Source organism: Bufo gargarizans, chromosome 2 (assembly GCF_014858855.1).
Source record: "Bufo gargarizans isolate SCDJY-AF-19 chromosome 2, ASM1485885v1, whole genome shotgun sequence".
Lineage (NCBI taxonomy): Eukaryota > Metazoa > Chordata > Amphibia > Anura > Bufonidae > Bufo > Bufo gargarizans.
The window spans coordinates 648169379-648186468 of NC_058081.1; the positions used below are offsets into that span (position 1 = coordinate 648169379).

Here is a 17090-nt window from a genome sequence, read left to right on the forward strand (position 1 = left end):
CCACCTCCAGACTCTGTAATTGTGCCACTCTGTGGCCTCCTCCTGATGCTGCTGCTGCCATCACCTCTAGACTCTGTTACCTTGGCACTCTGTGGCCTCCTCCTGATGCTGCTGCCATCACCTCTAGACTCTGTCACCTTGACACTCTGTGGCCTCCTCCTGATGCTGCTGCTGCTGCCGCAACACTCTGTCTTTGTTCCACTCTGTGGCCTCCTGATGCTGCAGCCACCTCCAGACTCTGTCATTGGGCCACTCTGTGGTCTCCTCATGGTGCTGTCACCTCCACTCTCACCTTTGCCCTCACCGGCTTAAGGGGATGCCTTACTGCTGCCTGGTCCTGTCCTGTCTTGTCACCACGAGCTTCAGAGGTAGTCAGTTTGAAGGTTGAAGAAAAATAGGACCACTTTCCGGTGCTGTAGGCATATAAATAAATCTGCACGATGGCTTGGATATTTTTTCTTTTTATTTAATGATAATAAAGCTGTCTATGCATTTCAAGGGCGTACAGTCCTCTTCCTCAGGACAGTAAATCTGTAAAGCATACTATTGGTCCTATTTTTTTTCAACCTTCAAATGGGCCACTATTTTGCCTTTCGGCCTGGCTGACATCATCATTTATTTGACCCTTCTTCTGATCTGTCAGAAGGAAGGAAAAATGAGATGCACAACGGATCCTGTCTGTGTAGCAGCTGTAAGGCCTGTATGGTCCCATCAGAATTGGCTTATGTTTCGGTAGCCAAAAGCAGGAGTGGATACAAAACACAGAAGACATGCAAATATTCCATTCACGTGTCATCTCTGTTTTGGATCCACTCCTGTTTTTTTTGGGCTTTAGCAATACTGATAGATTACTGACCAAATGCTGACCGAGTGAAGGCGGACGCTCGACAGACAGGATCCGTATTTTGGGGGTTATTGTTCTGACGGATCAGAGGAAAAGCTAAATAATCAGTGACGTCAACACAAACTTACTGCTGACATCCTCTCCACTCTGTCTACTTGTATAAGCGTTTTAATAGAACAGGTTCTGTAGACATCTATGTGGAATCAACTGACGACGGTGTAAAAGGAGTGCGCTTCTTCTTGACGCTAACATCGACCTGTAAGGCTGAGTTCATACTTCAGTTATTTGGTCAGTTTTTGCCCCGTGACTGCCCAAATAAGTGAAGTGTGCAGTGATTCTAAGAGCGACGCCTGTCATCTGCATGTCATATTGACTCACAGTATTATTTCACTACCAGAGCAGACTCCCTATGCGTGTAACTGCAAGACACAGTGTTCTACACCCCTATAAAGGCTCTCTGCAGCCAGGAAATAGCAGTTTTTAACGCGATTCGCCGCAAAGAAATTTGGATCTAACCAAATTGTTTTGAATTTTTCAGTGAACCGGCCGAATTGGATTTTTGAAAAAGTTGCTCATCTCTAATAGAAACTAATAAAGTTCATCTTCTAATATTGTGCAATGTTTAAGCTTAAGGGTATATTCCAATTCACACAAATACACTTTATAAACAGAAAACTACTATTAAAGAGTGTGTTATTCACAAATTAATCTGTATCTAGACTAGAATAAAATAACTTCAATAATTTCTTACTTGTACACTAAAAACAGATACTGACCAATCACTGGCCACACACTAACAACAGGCACAACAATGAGGTGGAGCTGCAAGGATTTGCTAACCCTTTGCTACTTAGTTTTTAGCCCCAATACTTTGACTACATTCCCATATGTTCCAATCCTGCACTAAAGTCTGTTAAAGTCACAAACAAATTCACTGAAAACACCCCATCCAACGCATTTCTTCACAGTTATAAGTATTTGTGCGTCATCGAGGTGTCAAAAAAGTTATTAGAATATTAGCAACAGCACTGTTTGGTGCTAGAACATTTACAGACATAGCATTGTGTTGCGGCATAGGCACTGGTGAGAGCCCTGAAGCATGATGTGAGGCAGCCCTTTAAGCTTCCACCCTTTCTTCAACCCCAACAGTGATGTCAACAAAGCAGCCGCTAGTCAGGACTTACAATGTCACTTGACCTGGCCTGAAAGTCTCGCCCACCTCTGCTGACCTAGCAGTGGAGTGAGGGAAGTGCAATGAAATAAAATGCTAGCAGTCCTAATAGTTGAAAATGTGCCAGGGATAATCTTGGGTGGGTTCTGTCACCGGGGTCATCGCTGTTGAGATGGAGCCATGGCCTTGTTTCCGGATGTGCCTTTGTTTCAGCTGCATTTTTTTTTTGTCTTCTGGGAGTCCAGTTTGTTTGGTGTGCGAATGGGCCGGGGGGGAGCCCGGGGGGGGGCCCGGAGGGGCGTCATTCTTGTGGATGGGGGCCCAGGCACGCCTCCTGCCACAATGTGTCCACCCACCGCTCCTACATCACATTAAAGCCATAACTCTGCCCCCCTTTTCCCTGCTCCCAGCATAAGAGGGCGGGCTTGGGAACTGGTGGGGGGCGTGCCTGGGCTCTTTCCTGCAGGGGTGATGCCCCTTTGGGCCGCTTGCTGGCTCATGTGCATGCCGGGTGAACTGGATCTTCAGACGATAGAAGGCGTCTGTTGTTGAAGAGGGGAACATCTGGAAGTGGGCTACTGGGTGCTGCTAGGCTATGGCTTTGCTTCAGTGGCGATTGTCCCGGTGACAGATTTCCTTTAAGGTATATATTGGTAAGGGACAATAAAGAGTAAGTAAAGAGAATATGTAAAATTGCCAATATATCAACAGGGGAAGGTAAGTGTAACAGTGGCTGCTGTCTGCTGAGGTCCCCCTGCTTACCTCAGTGGTCCCGAGCTATAAAAAATAAAAAGAAATGCATCAGGTGTGTCTACAGTCGAATCCCCGATGATTTCATACTAATGACCTATCCTGAGAATTGTCAAAATCGCAGAGAAGCCATTTAAGGCTGGCTACAATTTCTCCTCGAGCAATAACAGCTGACCATTGGGGCTTTCTAAAGTTCGTTCTGTGACAATCAGATGATAATTGGGCAGCCTCTAAGAGGCAACTCTTTGAAAAACAAAATGAGAACCCAATTACTTTAGTTTTTATAGATATAAAATAGTTTCATATTGTAGAGATCCATAATAGAGCACCATAGTCCTCTAAGAACCCAAACTGTACATCTGTGTATGGAGGTTCTTTGTTAAGATAAGATAAGATGCCTTTATTGTCTTATCTTATCTTAACCAAAAAAAACTGATTTAGTATGAGTCTGTGAGAACAAAAATACTGAAGCACATGAACAGTCTGGGCAATATGCGTGCCATGGAACATGAGTGGTAACATTAATCTAGATAAATAAGATGAGGAAAACTCCTGCATTATCACTGTCCCCTAGTATTTCATTACCCAGTGTATTACAACTTCATGTTGTACAATATTATGACCACATTATTTTGCAAATCAATTCTTTAGAGTCAAAATTCTACCAGAATCTTTAAAAAATTCTAATTTGTTAGAATTAGATTTTCTTAAGAAAAAAATGTAATCAACTTTTTCTAGGGAGTGAGAAAGATTTTCCAGACATTAAATGTATTTTCAATTTGGGCAAAATCGATTCCTACTCAAATCAAATCACATGGTCCATTTGGACTAATCAGACCTGAAACAAATGTCAGGAAACCGATACTGTTTCTCAGAACTTCCTGTAATTTACCATGTATTTTATTTGTCTTAATGATAAATGTCATAATGAATTTGACATGTTGTTTCTGGAATCCAAAAACGTTGTTTCTTTTCTCTGTTCTCGAATGAATTATTGAATTATGTAAATACCTGCAAGTAATAAGGAAATTGATGTAATACTTTGAATGTTTCAACAGTGTTCTAATGTGGAAGATAAAAGTAAATATTTGATATGTAATCATTTGCATCACATGGATTATACTAATGGGTTCAAGTGTTTATAGGATTTGAACTGTGCTTTCTACTAATCCTCAAAACCAGTGTTCTTAAATGTAGTGCTAAAGGAACCCCAATTGATGACGTTCTCAAGGAACACTAACAGCTCATGTCCTCAAGGAACCTTAACAGATGATGTTCTCAAGGAACACTAACAGCTCATGTCCTCAAGGAACCTTAAGAGATGACGTTCTCAAGGAACACTAACAGCTCATGTCCTCAAGGAACCTTAACAGATGATGTTCTCAAGGAACACTAACAGCTCATGTCCTCAAGGAACCCCAATAGTGCAGTTCCTTAAAGAAACCCCAAAGCTCATGATCTCAAAGAACCCCAACAGCTCATATCCTCAAGGAACCTCAACAGATGATGTTCTCAAGGAACACTAACAGCTCATGTCCTCAAAGAACCTTAACAGATGATGTTCTTAAGGAACACTAACAGCTCATGTCCTCAAGCAACCCCAATAGTGCAGTTCCTCAAAGAAACCCAACAGGTCTATGAGCATGGGTGTTGCTAGGGTCTCAAAAGATCCGGGGCCATACATTTTTATGGTGTTTATTTTTCGGTATAAATAACAAATTATCTTTATTCTTTGGGTCAGTATGATTACAGTGATACCAAATACGTATATTTATTTTTTATGTTTTACTTCTTTTTTGCAATAAAATCCCTTTTTGTTAAAAGATAAATTTTTTTGCATTGCCGCATCCTAAGACCCATAACTTTTTTATTTTTCTTTCTATGGAGTTATGTGAGGGCTTGAGTTTTGCGGGTATCATTTTGGAGTAAATTGCGCTTTTTGATCGCTTGTTATAAAATTTTTACGATGGCAACTAAGAATAAATTAGAAATTCTGTCTTTTTTTTTTTTTTTTTACAGCGTTCACCATAGGGGATAATTTATGTGATATTTATGTAGTCCGGGTTGTTAATACGCGGCAATACCAAATGTATGGGAGAGATTTTTCTTGCAATTTTTTTCATTGAAAAGCGTATTTTCAATGGGAAAAAAAGCGGAATAAATATGTTTTTTTTTTACCACTTAATAGTCCCACAAGGGGACTATAACAGACAGTATTTGTATTGCTTTTAAAATGCAAAGCACTATCCCTATAGTGCATTGCATATTAATGGCAATGCTATTCTAACAAGCTGCGACTACATCCGACCCCTGCCAGCCTTCACACACATCAGCACCCTGCGATCGCATTTGCGGGGTACCGATGGGAGGCAGAGGGAGTCCGCCATTGCCCGCAGCATGTAAAGTGTTAAACAGCCCGGATCAGCACTCCTGCCAGTCCGGGCTGTTAGAGCAGGGCCGCGGCTCTCATGTGAGAGCCGGGTCCCTGCTCCCCGCTGCACGGGGGACCCGTGCAGCGCTTAGACTGTGCCGCCGTAAAAAAGCTGTGGCCCAGCCTAAGGCCCCTTAGTGACTGCCGTAAAAATACGTATGGGTGGTCACTAAGGGGTTAATGATGAGTTGCAGGATTATTTACTTAATTACACATAAGAAGAGGTGATACCAAGTGGGAGGGGTGGAGTGTACACATCAGAGTATATATAGAGGGTTAACACAAGCTGGACGTATAGAAGACAAGAAGGACACCATGTTCACCTTCCTCATTTTGCTCCTTGGCATCGGCCAGAACCATGCAGCCAGCTTGGTAAGTTCCACTGGAAATGTTGAGTTTGTGTCTATTATTTTCTATGTATCATGCGTCAGAACTCTGCACTCTTGCAAAGTCATGAAAATACCTTATAGGCATTATAATTGTGAAAAAATTTGGCTGCGTTCACACTTCAGTTATTTGATCAGTTATTTCCATCAGTAAGGGAGCATTCACACGACCATGTGAAGCCCGTGCCCGTTCTACGGAGCACTACGGAGTGCTTTCTGGGGTTCTGTTCCGTGCTTCAGCACCGCAAAAAGATAGAGCTTGCTCTATCTTTTTGCGGAACGGAGGGATCGCGGACCCATTCAATTTGCGGTCCGCAATACGGGCACGGGCTTCACACGGTCGTGTGAATGCTCCCTTATTGTGAGCCAAAACCAGTAGTGAAGATGCTGAGAGATCAGGTGTAATGGAAAGATTTCCTCCTGTTCTGAGTATTTGGCTCACAATAACTGACAGAAATAACTGATCAAATAATTGAAGTGTGAACTTGGCCTTACTTTTTTAGCATTAGTTCTACTCTTCAAGAAAATCTCCTTTTATCTACCAACCCTTAAAGGGAATGTGTCATCAGAAAATGACTATTTATTTAAATCATGTTTTCATGTTAAACATATTTTTAAAGAATTTTGATGTTTGATTTAATTTTTCATGTCAATATCCCTTTACTGCAATTATCTGCTTATTATTACAGGAAGGATTAGAATGACAGATATCACTTCTATAGATAACACAGGATCCACCATTCACAATAGGCTATTGTCAAAGCTTATCTGTTCCCTCTTGACCTCTCCACAGATCACACAGCACGCCTAGAAAACTCTCCCATAGAAGTCAATGAGTCAGCTCCTGTCCAATGTATCTATGGCCCATGGAGGGTGCTGTAAAGCATATCACTAAATGCTGTTAAGAACAGCTCAGGCAAGATGGTCGTCCCCATAATTATGTTCAGGAAATAGAATTTAAAAAAATCTTCAACCAAAAAATAAAAACGTTTGAAAAATAAGAATATGTGTCTCATTAAATATGAGAGCCCTAGTAAATTTCCAATTAAGCCCTGCCGTAGGCACAACATGTTGGGAAAATGTTACCATAGACGGCAATGCTTTTTATTGTAGTCGATGGAATAAGCAATCTAATGGAGGTGGGAGGTAAAAATAAAGTTTAAAAAAGTTTTTAAAAAAGAAAGTAAAAATAAAATTCAAATCACTTCCTTTCAAAATGTTACAAATAAACAACTGAATCTGAAAACGCCCAAACTATTAAAACATAAAGGTATGGATGCCGTATGCTGAATGCAAAAGTAATCAAAAGTCATAGATATCCCAAAATGGTATCAATAAAAACTACACAACACCCTGCAATAAAAGAGCCCTAACACAGCATCTAAAGGGACATTTACACCGCATCAATGAGCAGACAATTATCAGGAATGGTGCTTTTAAAGAAGGGGTATGACAAACCATTCACCAGTTTGCGCCTAAATTGCGCAATTTATCCTTCAACACGAGCCAATGTGATAGGTTTGGTGCAGGTCTAGACAGCCGGTCTCAGTTTACGCCATCTATAAGATTAGTACATCTGCCCCAATGTGTGTAAGCATAAATTGAAGGGAAGCTGTCATCTCTCCTGACATGTCTGTTTTACTAACTTCTTGCATTCACCATGTAATAACAATTCTGGAGCTACTAAAACAAACTTTGGAGGTGACAGCTCCCCTTTAAAGCTACTGAGCCCAAAAAAAATCTTAAAATCTCAGCGGTCTTCAAATATCATGTGTCATTTATAGTACTGGTCACTTCAAGTCTTTTTGAGCCTCCTCAGGCTCCGAGGAATGGATGCACCTCTGTTTTCCTGATAGTTTTGTTGATACTTCAAAGGCATTTAGTTGTTATGGCCAGTATTTTACCTATATTGGCAATTTTGGTTTGTCTCAACAGATTCAAAACTTCACTGGGTCTCTGGATGAGCTGGGGGTCTGTCATTGCTCTTCTGTTCTCCCAGACTCCACCTTTCCTGCAGATCATTTTGAGATGCTGGAGATGTCCAACCAGAACATGACCATCACTGTTGAACAGCAAATCAATAAGGTAAGGAAACATAACTGAAATTACTCATAAAAATTATCAGGGAATCAGCCCTTAGACAATATCATCTAATTATCCAGAGCATCAGACATATTTTAATGTTTGATCCAAACCAACAGAAATCCATGTTTTTTAGGGTTTTTTAATTGCCTGTGTAGCCTAAAGTCTGCTGAATCACACAACGTTAAAACTAATCTCCAAATACTTTCAGGACTTTCTTTAAACTATTAATAATCTGTTACTATAAAGAAGAGTCCAAATCCAAAAAGTTTGCCCACATTTCAGGTGGAAACTTCATCGAGGCTCCTCAGTCTTTTACTTTGAAAAAAAGGTCAATATATTTTCCTTTCCCCTCTTACATCTCACATTTAGTGAAAGTTAACCTTCTGAAACCCTTGACATTTAGAATTTTGAGGGACTACAAATAGTTACCATCCAACGTTCCTGCTGTGACTACGTCCTGGTTCACATTTTTTACAGTAAAGAAACTTTGATGCTTCTGGAAACTGAACTTTTTCTTCTCCAGGTGGAGACAGTGCCCCCTTGTCTTTTGTAGGAGACTTTACATGGAAAATCTTTTTGCTACATTGTTTGCATGGTTATATATTTGTATAGATTAATCAAGTCAACCATTAGTTGCCTCTTCCCAAGACTAAATACATGTAGTTATTTTTAGCTTCCCTCATAACTCAGACCCTCAATGCCCCTTATCAGTTGAGTCGCTCTCCTTTGTACTTTTTCCAGTTCCAGGGGATCCTTTTTATGTACTGGTGCCCAGAACTGAACTGCATATTCCAGATGAGGCTGCACCAATGCTTTGTAAAGTAGTAATATTACATCCCTGTCCCGTGAGTCCATGCCTCATTTAAAGGGAACCTGTCACTGGGATTTTGTGTATAGAGCTGAGGACATGGGTTGCTAGATGGCCACTAGCACATCCGCAATACCCTGTCCCCATAGCTCTGTGTGCTTTTTATTGTGTGTAAAAACCGATTTGATACATATGCAAATTAATCTGAGATGAGTCAGAGCTTGAAAATATGACTTTTCTCTGCTCACACAAGTAAGATATGACTCTTTTATGTTAATTTGCATATGTATCAAATCGTTTTTTTCCCACAATAAAAGCACACAGAGCTACGGGGACTGGGTATTGCGGATGTGCTAGCGGCCATCTAGCAACCCATGTCCTCGGCTCTATACCCAAAATCCCGGTGACAGGTTCCCTTTAATACATGACAATATCCTGGTAGCCTTAGAAGCAGTTGATTGACATTGTGCTGTTATTTAGTCTATGATCTACAAGGATACGCAAATCCTTCTCTACAAGTGACTCCCCCAGTGTTATCGCCCCTAGGACATATGATGCATGGAGATTATTATTGCCAAGATGCATAACTTTACATTTATCCACATTGAACCTCATTTGCCAGGTTGATGCCCAATCACTCAGAGTGTCCAAGCCAGCTTGTAGTTTATGGACATCTTCCATACAGTACAGTACTACATAGCTTAGTGTCATCTGCAAAAATAGAAATGGTGCTTTTAATCCCATCCTTGATATCATTAATAAATAAATTAAATAAAAGGAGACCCAGCACTGAACCTTGGGGTACACCACTTATAACCCAGGACCAGTGGTGTAGTGTGGGTAACACCCACAGATAACATAGTGATAACACAGGTAACACCACAGATAACATAGTGATAACTCTCTGAGTACAGATAATGTAGCAGATGGGTGTGAGTCCCCAAAATTCTGAACACGCACAGTGAGACATGAAGTCTGGGGCCAGGATGCAGCAGGGTGGGCCAAATTCTATATCCACCCTCCCATCACTACAGAACATACAGGGTAATACAGCACCCCATACCTCTTACATCCAGTGACGTCTCCTTTGATGTAGATAGTCTCTTTCCTCATCTTCTCCTTTCAGACCTTCAGACCAGACCACAATTTTTCAGCCATTTCTCATCTCTGCAGTTCGACAAAAAAAATCTTAGTTTACTACTTTTCCATCATTCTCCCATCTTCTGGACAAATCATCCTACTACCCCCAATAATGTGCCTGCCGTGCTTCCCAATATTATACTGCAGAAACAGATAAACCCCCTGATAATAGTAGAACCATTCAGATAGTGCCCTTCAATAATTATTGGCACACAGTGCCCTAAAATACCTGTGCCCAGCAAATAGTGCCCCTGATGACACTAATAGTGTAAGCATAATGTCCCCCAAAAATGATTGTGGTAAGCTGATACTGTGCCAAGGTGCCCCCACAGTAATAGTGCTCCTAAAAGTCCCACCAATAGTAATAATTCTCTGCTAGAGCACACATGGTAGTAATAGTGCTCCCACAGTGCCCCAACATGTCCCCACTGTTCCCCAGAAGTAATAATGCTCTCATAGTGACCATACTAATAATCATGTTCCCCATAGAGCAATAGTAGCAATAATTCTCCTTATAATGTGCCAGTGCAAAAAATACCCCCTTTTAATGCCCCTAGTTGAGCTAATGTCCCCGTAGTGCCCCCATAATGTGCCATTATAAAATACCCCTATATAGTGCACCCAGTAAATGCCCCCATAGTTCTCCTTTCCCCCTTCCTCCTAGTGCCCCCCCATAAAGTACCAGTATAAAATGCCCCAGTAGATGCCCTCAGTGTCCCCCATAATTAGCAAGTATAAAATACCCCTTCTTAGTTTCCCCATAGATGACCCCATAGTACTCCTCTCCCATCTCCCCCATAGTACCCACCATGATGTGTCCCAGTATAAAATGCCCCTATACAGAATCCCCCATATAAAATACCCGTTCTTTGTGGCCCCAGTAGAATCCCTGATAGTGTTCCTTTTCCCCATTCCACCATAGAGGCCCCATATAAAATACCCCTCTTTGTGACCTCAGTAGATGCCCCCATAGTGCCCAAATAATGTGCCAGTAAGAAGTGCCCCATAGTGCCACCCAATAATGTGCCAGTAAGAAGTGCCCCCATACATGCCCCCACAGTGCCCCCAATAATGTGCCAGTAAGATGTGCCTCCATAGATGCCTCCCAATAATGTGCCAGTAAGAAGTGCCCACACAGATGCCCCCACAGTGCCCCCCAATAATGTGCAAGTAAGATGTGCCCCCATAGAAGCCCCTCAATAATATGCCAGTAAGAAGTGCCCCCATAGATGCCCCCCCAATCATGTGCCAGTAAGAAGTGCCCCCCCAATCATGTGCCAGTAACAAGTGCCCCCCCCCCAATCATGTGCCTGTAACAAGTATTGTACCATATAAAAAAATAAACACTTATACTTACCTCCATAAAGCTGGCAGCAATGCGATGCAGGCCTCTTCTGACCTGTGTCCTGCGCTGTACGGTTCAGACGGCACAATGACGTCATTGCGCCACCTGCACCGGCCCCTGATAGGCTGCAAGCACTAGTCCTGCAGCCTATCTGAGAAACGGGGAAGGGAGACGCCTCTCCCCTGCCCCACAGCATCCATCTGTATCGCTGTCCTGAGGACGGCGATACAGATGACTATGGAGATGAGCGCTTCCACAATGCAAGCGCTCATCTCCCTGTGCCCTGCCGTCGCCCCCCACTTATCAGCAGGGCCGCGCCGCTTGAGGCGATCGCCTCACTTTGCCTAATTGGCGGTGCGACCCTGCTGGCCCTCCCTGAAATTTTGCGCCTGGGGCAACACCCCCCCCGCTACGCCACTGCCCGGGACCATTCTGAATAGGAATCATTCGCCACAACTCTCTGGACACAGTACTTTTAGACAGTTTTCAATCCAATTACAAATGTAAATCCTATACTTTCCAAACCTACAGACCTGGCGTGGACGGGGAAGGAGACCGACCAGCAGGCACGTCTTATTCATCAATTAGAAAGTGGTCTAAATGTAAGACAGCAAGGAAGTTAAGTAGAGGCCAGCGCCTGTGCATTAGCGCACTATGCATGTACTGAGTGGCTTTTGGGTAGTGTGTTCATGAGGTACATCATGGTACAATATGTACTTTACTGATCTCTACCTGCACTCACTGTATTGTACTGCTCTTTACCTGTTGTCCTGCTCTTTACCTTTACCTGTACCATATTGTTCTTTACTTGTGCGCCATGTCATTTACTGCTCTCTCTTTACATTTACTGCATGTATTTTTTTGCTATCTATTTGTCCTGCTTCTATTGTACTGCTCACTACCTGCACTAGATGTACAGCACTATTCTTTACATGTACTAAATGAACTGTACTGTTCTCCAACTTCTCTCTCCTTTTTCTACATACTGTATACTGTACTTCTCTCTACTGGTACCTTGTGTACTGTACTACTTTCTACTTGGAGTGTACTGCTCTCCTCCTTTACCACATGTACTGTACAGACCTCTACCATTACTACACATACTATAATGCTCGCTACCTGTACCAGATGTACTGTACTGTTATCTACCTGTACTCCATATATTTTACTGCTCTCTACCTTTACTATATGTACTGTACTGCAATCTACCTGTACTATAAGGAATGTACTGCTCTCTACCTTCACTACATATAATGTACTGCAATCTACCTGTACTGCAAAGAATATAGTGCTCTCTACTTTTTCTAAATGTACAATATTGGCAACCTGTGCTGCATATACAATACTTTCTATCGGTAAAACTGTACTTTTCTCTACCTGTACTCCATGTACTGTACCGCTCTCTGCCTGTACTCCATGTACTGTACCGCTCTCTGCCTGTACTCCATGTACTGTACCACTCTCTGCCTGTACTCCATGTACTGTACCGCTCTCTGCCTGTACTCCATGTACTGTACCGCTTTCTGCCTGTACTCCATGTACTGTAACGCTCTCTGCCTGTACTCCATGTACTGTACCGCTTTCTGCCTGTACTTCATGTACTGTACCGCTCTCTGCCTGTACTCCATGTACTGTACCGCTTTCTGCCTGTACTCCATGTACTGTACCGCTTTCTGCCTGTACTCCATGTACTGTAACGCTCTCTGCCTGTACTCCATGTACTGTAACGCTTTCTGCCTGTACTCCATGTACTGTACCGCTTTCTGCCTGTACTCCATGTACTGCACCACTCTCTGCCTGTACTCCATGTACTGTACTGATCTCTGCCTGTACTCCATGTACTGTAACGCTCTCTGCCTGTACTCCATGTACTGTAACGCTCTCTGCCTGTACTCCATGTACTGTACCACTCTCTGCCTGTACTCCATGTACTGTACTGCTCTCTGCCTGTACTCCATGTACTGTACCACTCTCTGCCTGTACTCCATGTACTGTACCGCTCTCTGCCTGTACTCCATGTACTGTACCGCTTTCTGCCTGTACTCCATGTACTGTACCGCTTTCTGCCTGTACTCCATGTACTGTACCGCTTTCTGCCTGTACTCCATGTACTGTAACGCTCTCTTCCTGTACTCCATGTACAGTACTGCTCTGTACCTGTACTCCATGTACTGTACTGCTCTCTGCATGTAATTATTATTGTACAATGCAAGAAAGACATGTTATCAGGGATCTGCTATACATGCAACGTGTAACATAAAGTTAAGTGTCGTTGTGTTTGAAGCCTTTAGTTTAAATTTGTCTGAAATTAAACAGACTTGCAATATTCTCATAGATCCACCAGTATGAGAGTACACTGAATAGTTACACTGAGCGTCTGGCTAACCTGACCAAACGTGTGGGGGTGATGGAGACTGGAGGTCTCTCATACACTGAGCTGGACTTTGATCTGTTGAAGTTGGAGATCAGAGAAATGGAGGCTTTGGTACTGCAGTTGAAACCTTCAATGAGGGGTACAAATGTTCAAGTGGAAGCTTTATACCTGGAGGTAAGACAAAGCCTACCATTTATGACTTTATTGTGGACTGTTTGGATATGCTCACAGGTAACCAAGTGGATACATCTGGTCTGTCTCTTTTTCTCTCTGTATATCTATGTTTCATTTCAATAGAAGAGAGACAGAAAGATAGATAGATAGATAGATAGATAGATAGATAATCTGTAGACCACCGCACCATTTTATCTTTAATGTGTTGTAGTTGCGCAACGTTTCCATCATGGTGAGCCAGCTGGAGGTCTACGACAAGAATAATGTCATGGTAATCAGAAGAGAAATTGCAGCACTAAAGAAACGCCTTGAAGATTGTGAAAAGAACCAGACAATCAAACCAACACCTTACCTTCCACAAATGCACAATGGTATGTCAAAAATAATTGTACGGTATAACTGGGGTCCATCATCAGGACAGAATCCTGGTATATAACAGATGGCTCCTCAATGAAGTCTCTGATCCGAAATAACACTGTCCAATCAATAAACTTGAGAATGTAGCAGAATCTAGTACTGCTGTCTTTGGGAACCACTTGTGACCGATTGGGAATGCAAGCGCCAGGTCCCAGGTCATTAAGGCCAGTGGCACCATTTTAAGTAATGATTATGTGTCCAGTGTGACCCTGAAGGTCAAACACTCGTAAGGGTGGCCAAACTCAGCAGTAAAGTGGAAGTGGTGACGAGCGCACCAATACTGGCTGCATAGGAAAATTCCGCCCAGGGAATCGCGCCCCTCACTCTAGAATTCTAGAATCTAAAAAGTCACAAACTAGAGGCTTTGTGACCTATTGAATTTTAACACCACTCATTCCAGTTTTCAAAACAAGGTGGCAAAGTGAGCATGGATAGCTATTTTAATAGAGTTTCACTTCAGATTCATCACTGAGACTTTTTAAAAAGTCGTAAAAAAAAGTGGCAAACACTCCAGTACGAGGGTAGAGTAGGAAAACTGGAGTAACATTTCTAGGCAAAAGGGTTAGGCTTAAAGATGCACCAAAGTTAGCAAACACTATGTGACATTTGATAAATTTGGTGCAAAGCATTCAAACGCAGACTTAAGATAAACTGACTTCACATAGTACCCTCATGATAAATTGCCCCCATGTGTCTACTGTCTTATCGCTGCCCTAGTTGACGATGGAATTTTATGCTGTAGCTTGTGCATGACTATGAATTGATTTGGTAGCTTTAAAGAAGTGTCTTAACTAGAGATGAGTGAATTTATTCTACATGAATAAAATTCTGTAGGAGTTTCCCCCCCAAAAAATGAATTTCAGCAAATCTGCAACTTTTGTGATTTGTCCCACACAAATTAACCTATATGATGTCCACCATTTTACAGATCAAAAGACAGAGAATTAGGCATTTGCCTCCAAAAAGTATAATTTTTGGATTGCTTTTTGTGCAAAAAAGTGCAGTGTGTTATTAAGCAGGCTGTTTGTTACCACTGGCTGCCATCCCTTTACCTATAGCCATATGTGTGGCTGTCACTGACATTACTAATGTTGTCTTTGCATTCAAGAGCTAGAAAGGGGTTGTATACGATCCTAGGAGACTCCTTAATGTCATCTGCAACTTTTCAGGGCAACTGGCGCATTTTTGATTTGGACCGAATTTATTTGGACAGAATCAAATCTGATGTCCGATTTCCCCAAATCTGAATCAAAAAAATTTTGGGAAATGGGTTTATCTCTAGTCCTAATAAGCTCAGTCAGGGTGCTAAATCTCCTTAAAGAGACCAGTCCTGTATGGAGACTTACTGGAAGAACTCCAGGGTATGGAGACTTATTGGCAATTGGAAATTAATATGCAAAGAGGTTTCTCCCAAGAAGGAGATTCATCTTGCCAACGCCACCTATTGGAAGTGGCCAAATCCTAACACTTGTTAGGAGTTCGGATCTTCACACATAGGGAGCCACTTCGAAAAGGTGGCACTGGCGAGATTGATCTCTTTCTTGGGAGATACCTCTTTGCACGCTCTAGTTTTAACCAAAGGGATAGTCCGAGATTAGGGAAAAAAAAGGTCTACTCTTTAAGGAATTAGTGCCACTCTTGTCTATAGGTTGTGCATAGAATTGCCTACAATCCTTGTTTAGCCCTGGTCATTGAGGTCCCCCCCAAAGATGATGTATAAATACAATAACCTGCTGTTTCTCTAAAAAATTTTATGTAATAGAGGCAATTAAGAAGTTGCCATCAGTGGGCTACAATGCTGATAAGAATGTCCTTTTGACGTCCAATGGCCCCCTCTATGTTTCTTTTAGGATAGACCCGTTGGGCCATTACAGTCTTCCATCTATGTCTCAGCAGAACAATGCAACCCATAGGCTAATTTGATGAAACAGAATTTCATTGTTGTCAAATGGTAGATCCCAGTGCTACCGCCATTTCTGGCTCCGAGATGTTCAAGAGATGCCTGCAGTAGTTGAAGAGAACTCTTTAATTCCTTCTTTCTTAATTTTAAGTCATGTCGGGCCACCTTTAAACATACGTTTAATTTTTTATTGTGCAGGTACCTGTCAACATGGATACATTATGAACATCAGTAAACCATTTGTAGTGCAATTGAACTATCTAGGATCCAGCTACATGTATGGAGGATGGGGAAGAGATTCATTGCCAGGAGCTAATCAGGATGTTCAGTGGGTGGCTCCTCTCAGTACAGATCGAAGAATCCTGTACAGTTATCGTATCTACAATACATACAATGATCTCCTGATCTATAAGCACTTCACAGACAACAATACAGGAAGTTATGGACAAGGTGGTGGAATGATCATGTTTAATAAAACAATGTACTTTAATTGCTACGACAGTAGAAGCATATGCAAAAATAGTCAAAGCAATAAAGTGGAACTCTCAGTAACTCTCCCTAATGCTGCTTACAACAACCGGTTCTCCTACTCCTCCTCAGTGTACCAAGACATTGACATGGCCAGTGATGAAGAAGACCTATGGGCAATTTATTCTACTGAAGAAAATGCTGGAAACTTTGTCATTAGTAAAATAGATCCCATATCTCTTGTAGTCAAACAGACCTGGACCACTGCCCAGTACAAGCCAGCAGCCACCAACGCATTCATGGTGTGTGGTGTCTTGTACGTTACTAGAGCCATCAGCACAAGAAGAGAAGAGATATTTTACATGTATGATACCAAAACTGAGAAGGAAGGGTGGCTGAGCATTCCTCTGGAAAAACCAAAGGAGAATATACAGAGTCTGTCCTACAATCCTAATGATCATAAGCTCTACATGTACAACGATGGCTACTTAGTCAACTATGACCTCAATTTTAAGCCTCCTCAGAAAGATAAACCTGAAATATAACCATATGAGTCCATACCGCCCAAGAGTGTTCATAACAGAGTAGGACATCCATATTTTCCACTAGGATAAAGATGATATGATCTGGTCAAAAAGCATGAAACCATCCTATGCACCTCCATCCTGCCGTACCTAAGTCAACGTGTATTCTGGCTCTTAGAATCAATGTGCCTTAAATGTGTTTCCATGGTAACAGACAACATATAAACCCTTTGTAGTCTGATCCTGCAGTCCTGCTACTTTCTGGCCCCTTAT

The 17090-nt window shown here is 42.1% G+C and overlaps 1 protein-coding gene across 1 annotated transcript; it reads left to right on the forward strand.

Moving 5' to 3' along the window:
- The first annotated feature begins 5511 nt into the window (after positions 1–5511).
- Positions 5512–16838, forward strand: LOC122926256 (olfactomedin-4-like). The gene is made up of 5 exons (XM_044277631.1): positions 5512–5568; positions 7518–7667; positions 13296–13508; positions 13720–13879; positions 16024–16838. Exons 1-5 carry the CDS (start codon positions 5512–5514, stop codon positions 16836–16838), a joined length of 1395 nt encoding a protein of 464 aa, XP_044133566.1.
- Positions 16839–17090: the final 252 nt, after the last annotated feature.

Coding starts and splice junctions, on each gene's coding strand:
- LOC122926256 (XM_044277631.1), top strand. CDS start 5,512: ATGTTCACCTTCCTCATTTTGCTCCTTGGCATCGGCCAGAACCATGCA. Junction 7,668..13,295: donor TTGAACAGCAAATCAATAAG/GTAAGGAAACAT, acceptor ATATTCTCATAG/ATCCACCAGTATGAGAGTAC. Junction 13,880..16,023: donor CCTTCCACAAATGCACAATG/GTATGTCAAAAA, acceptor TTTATTGTGCAG/GTACCTGTCAACATGGATAC.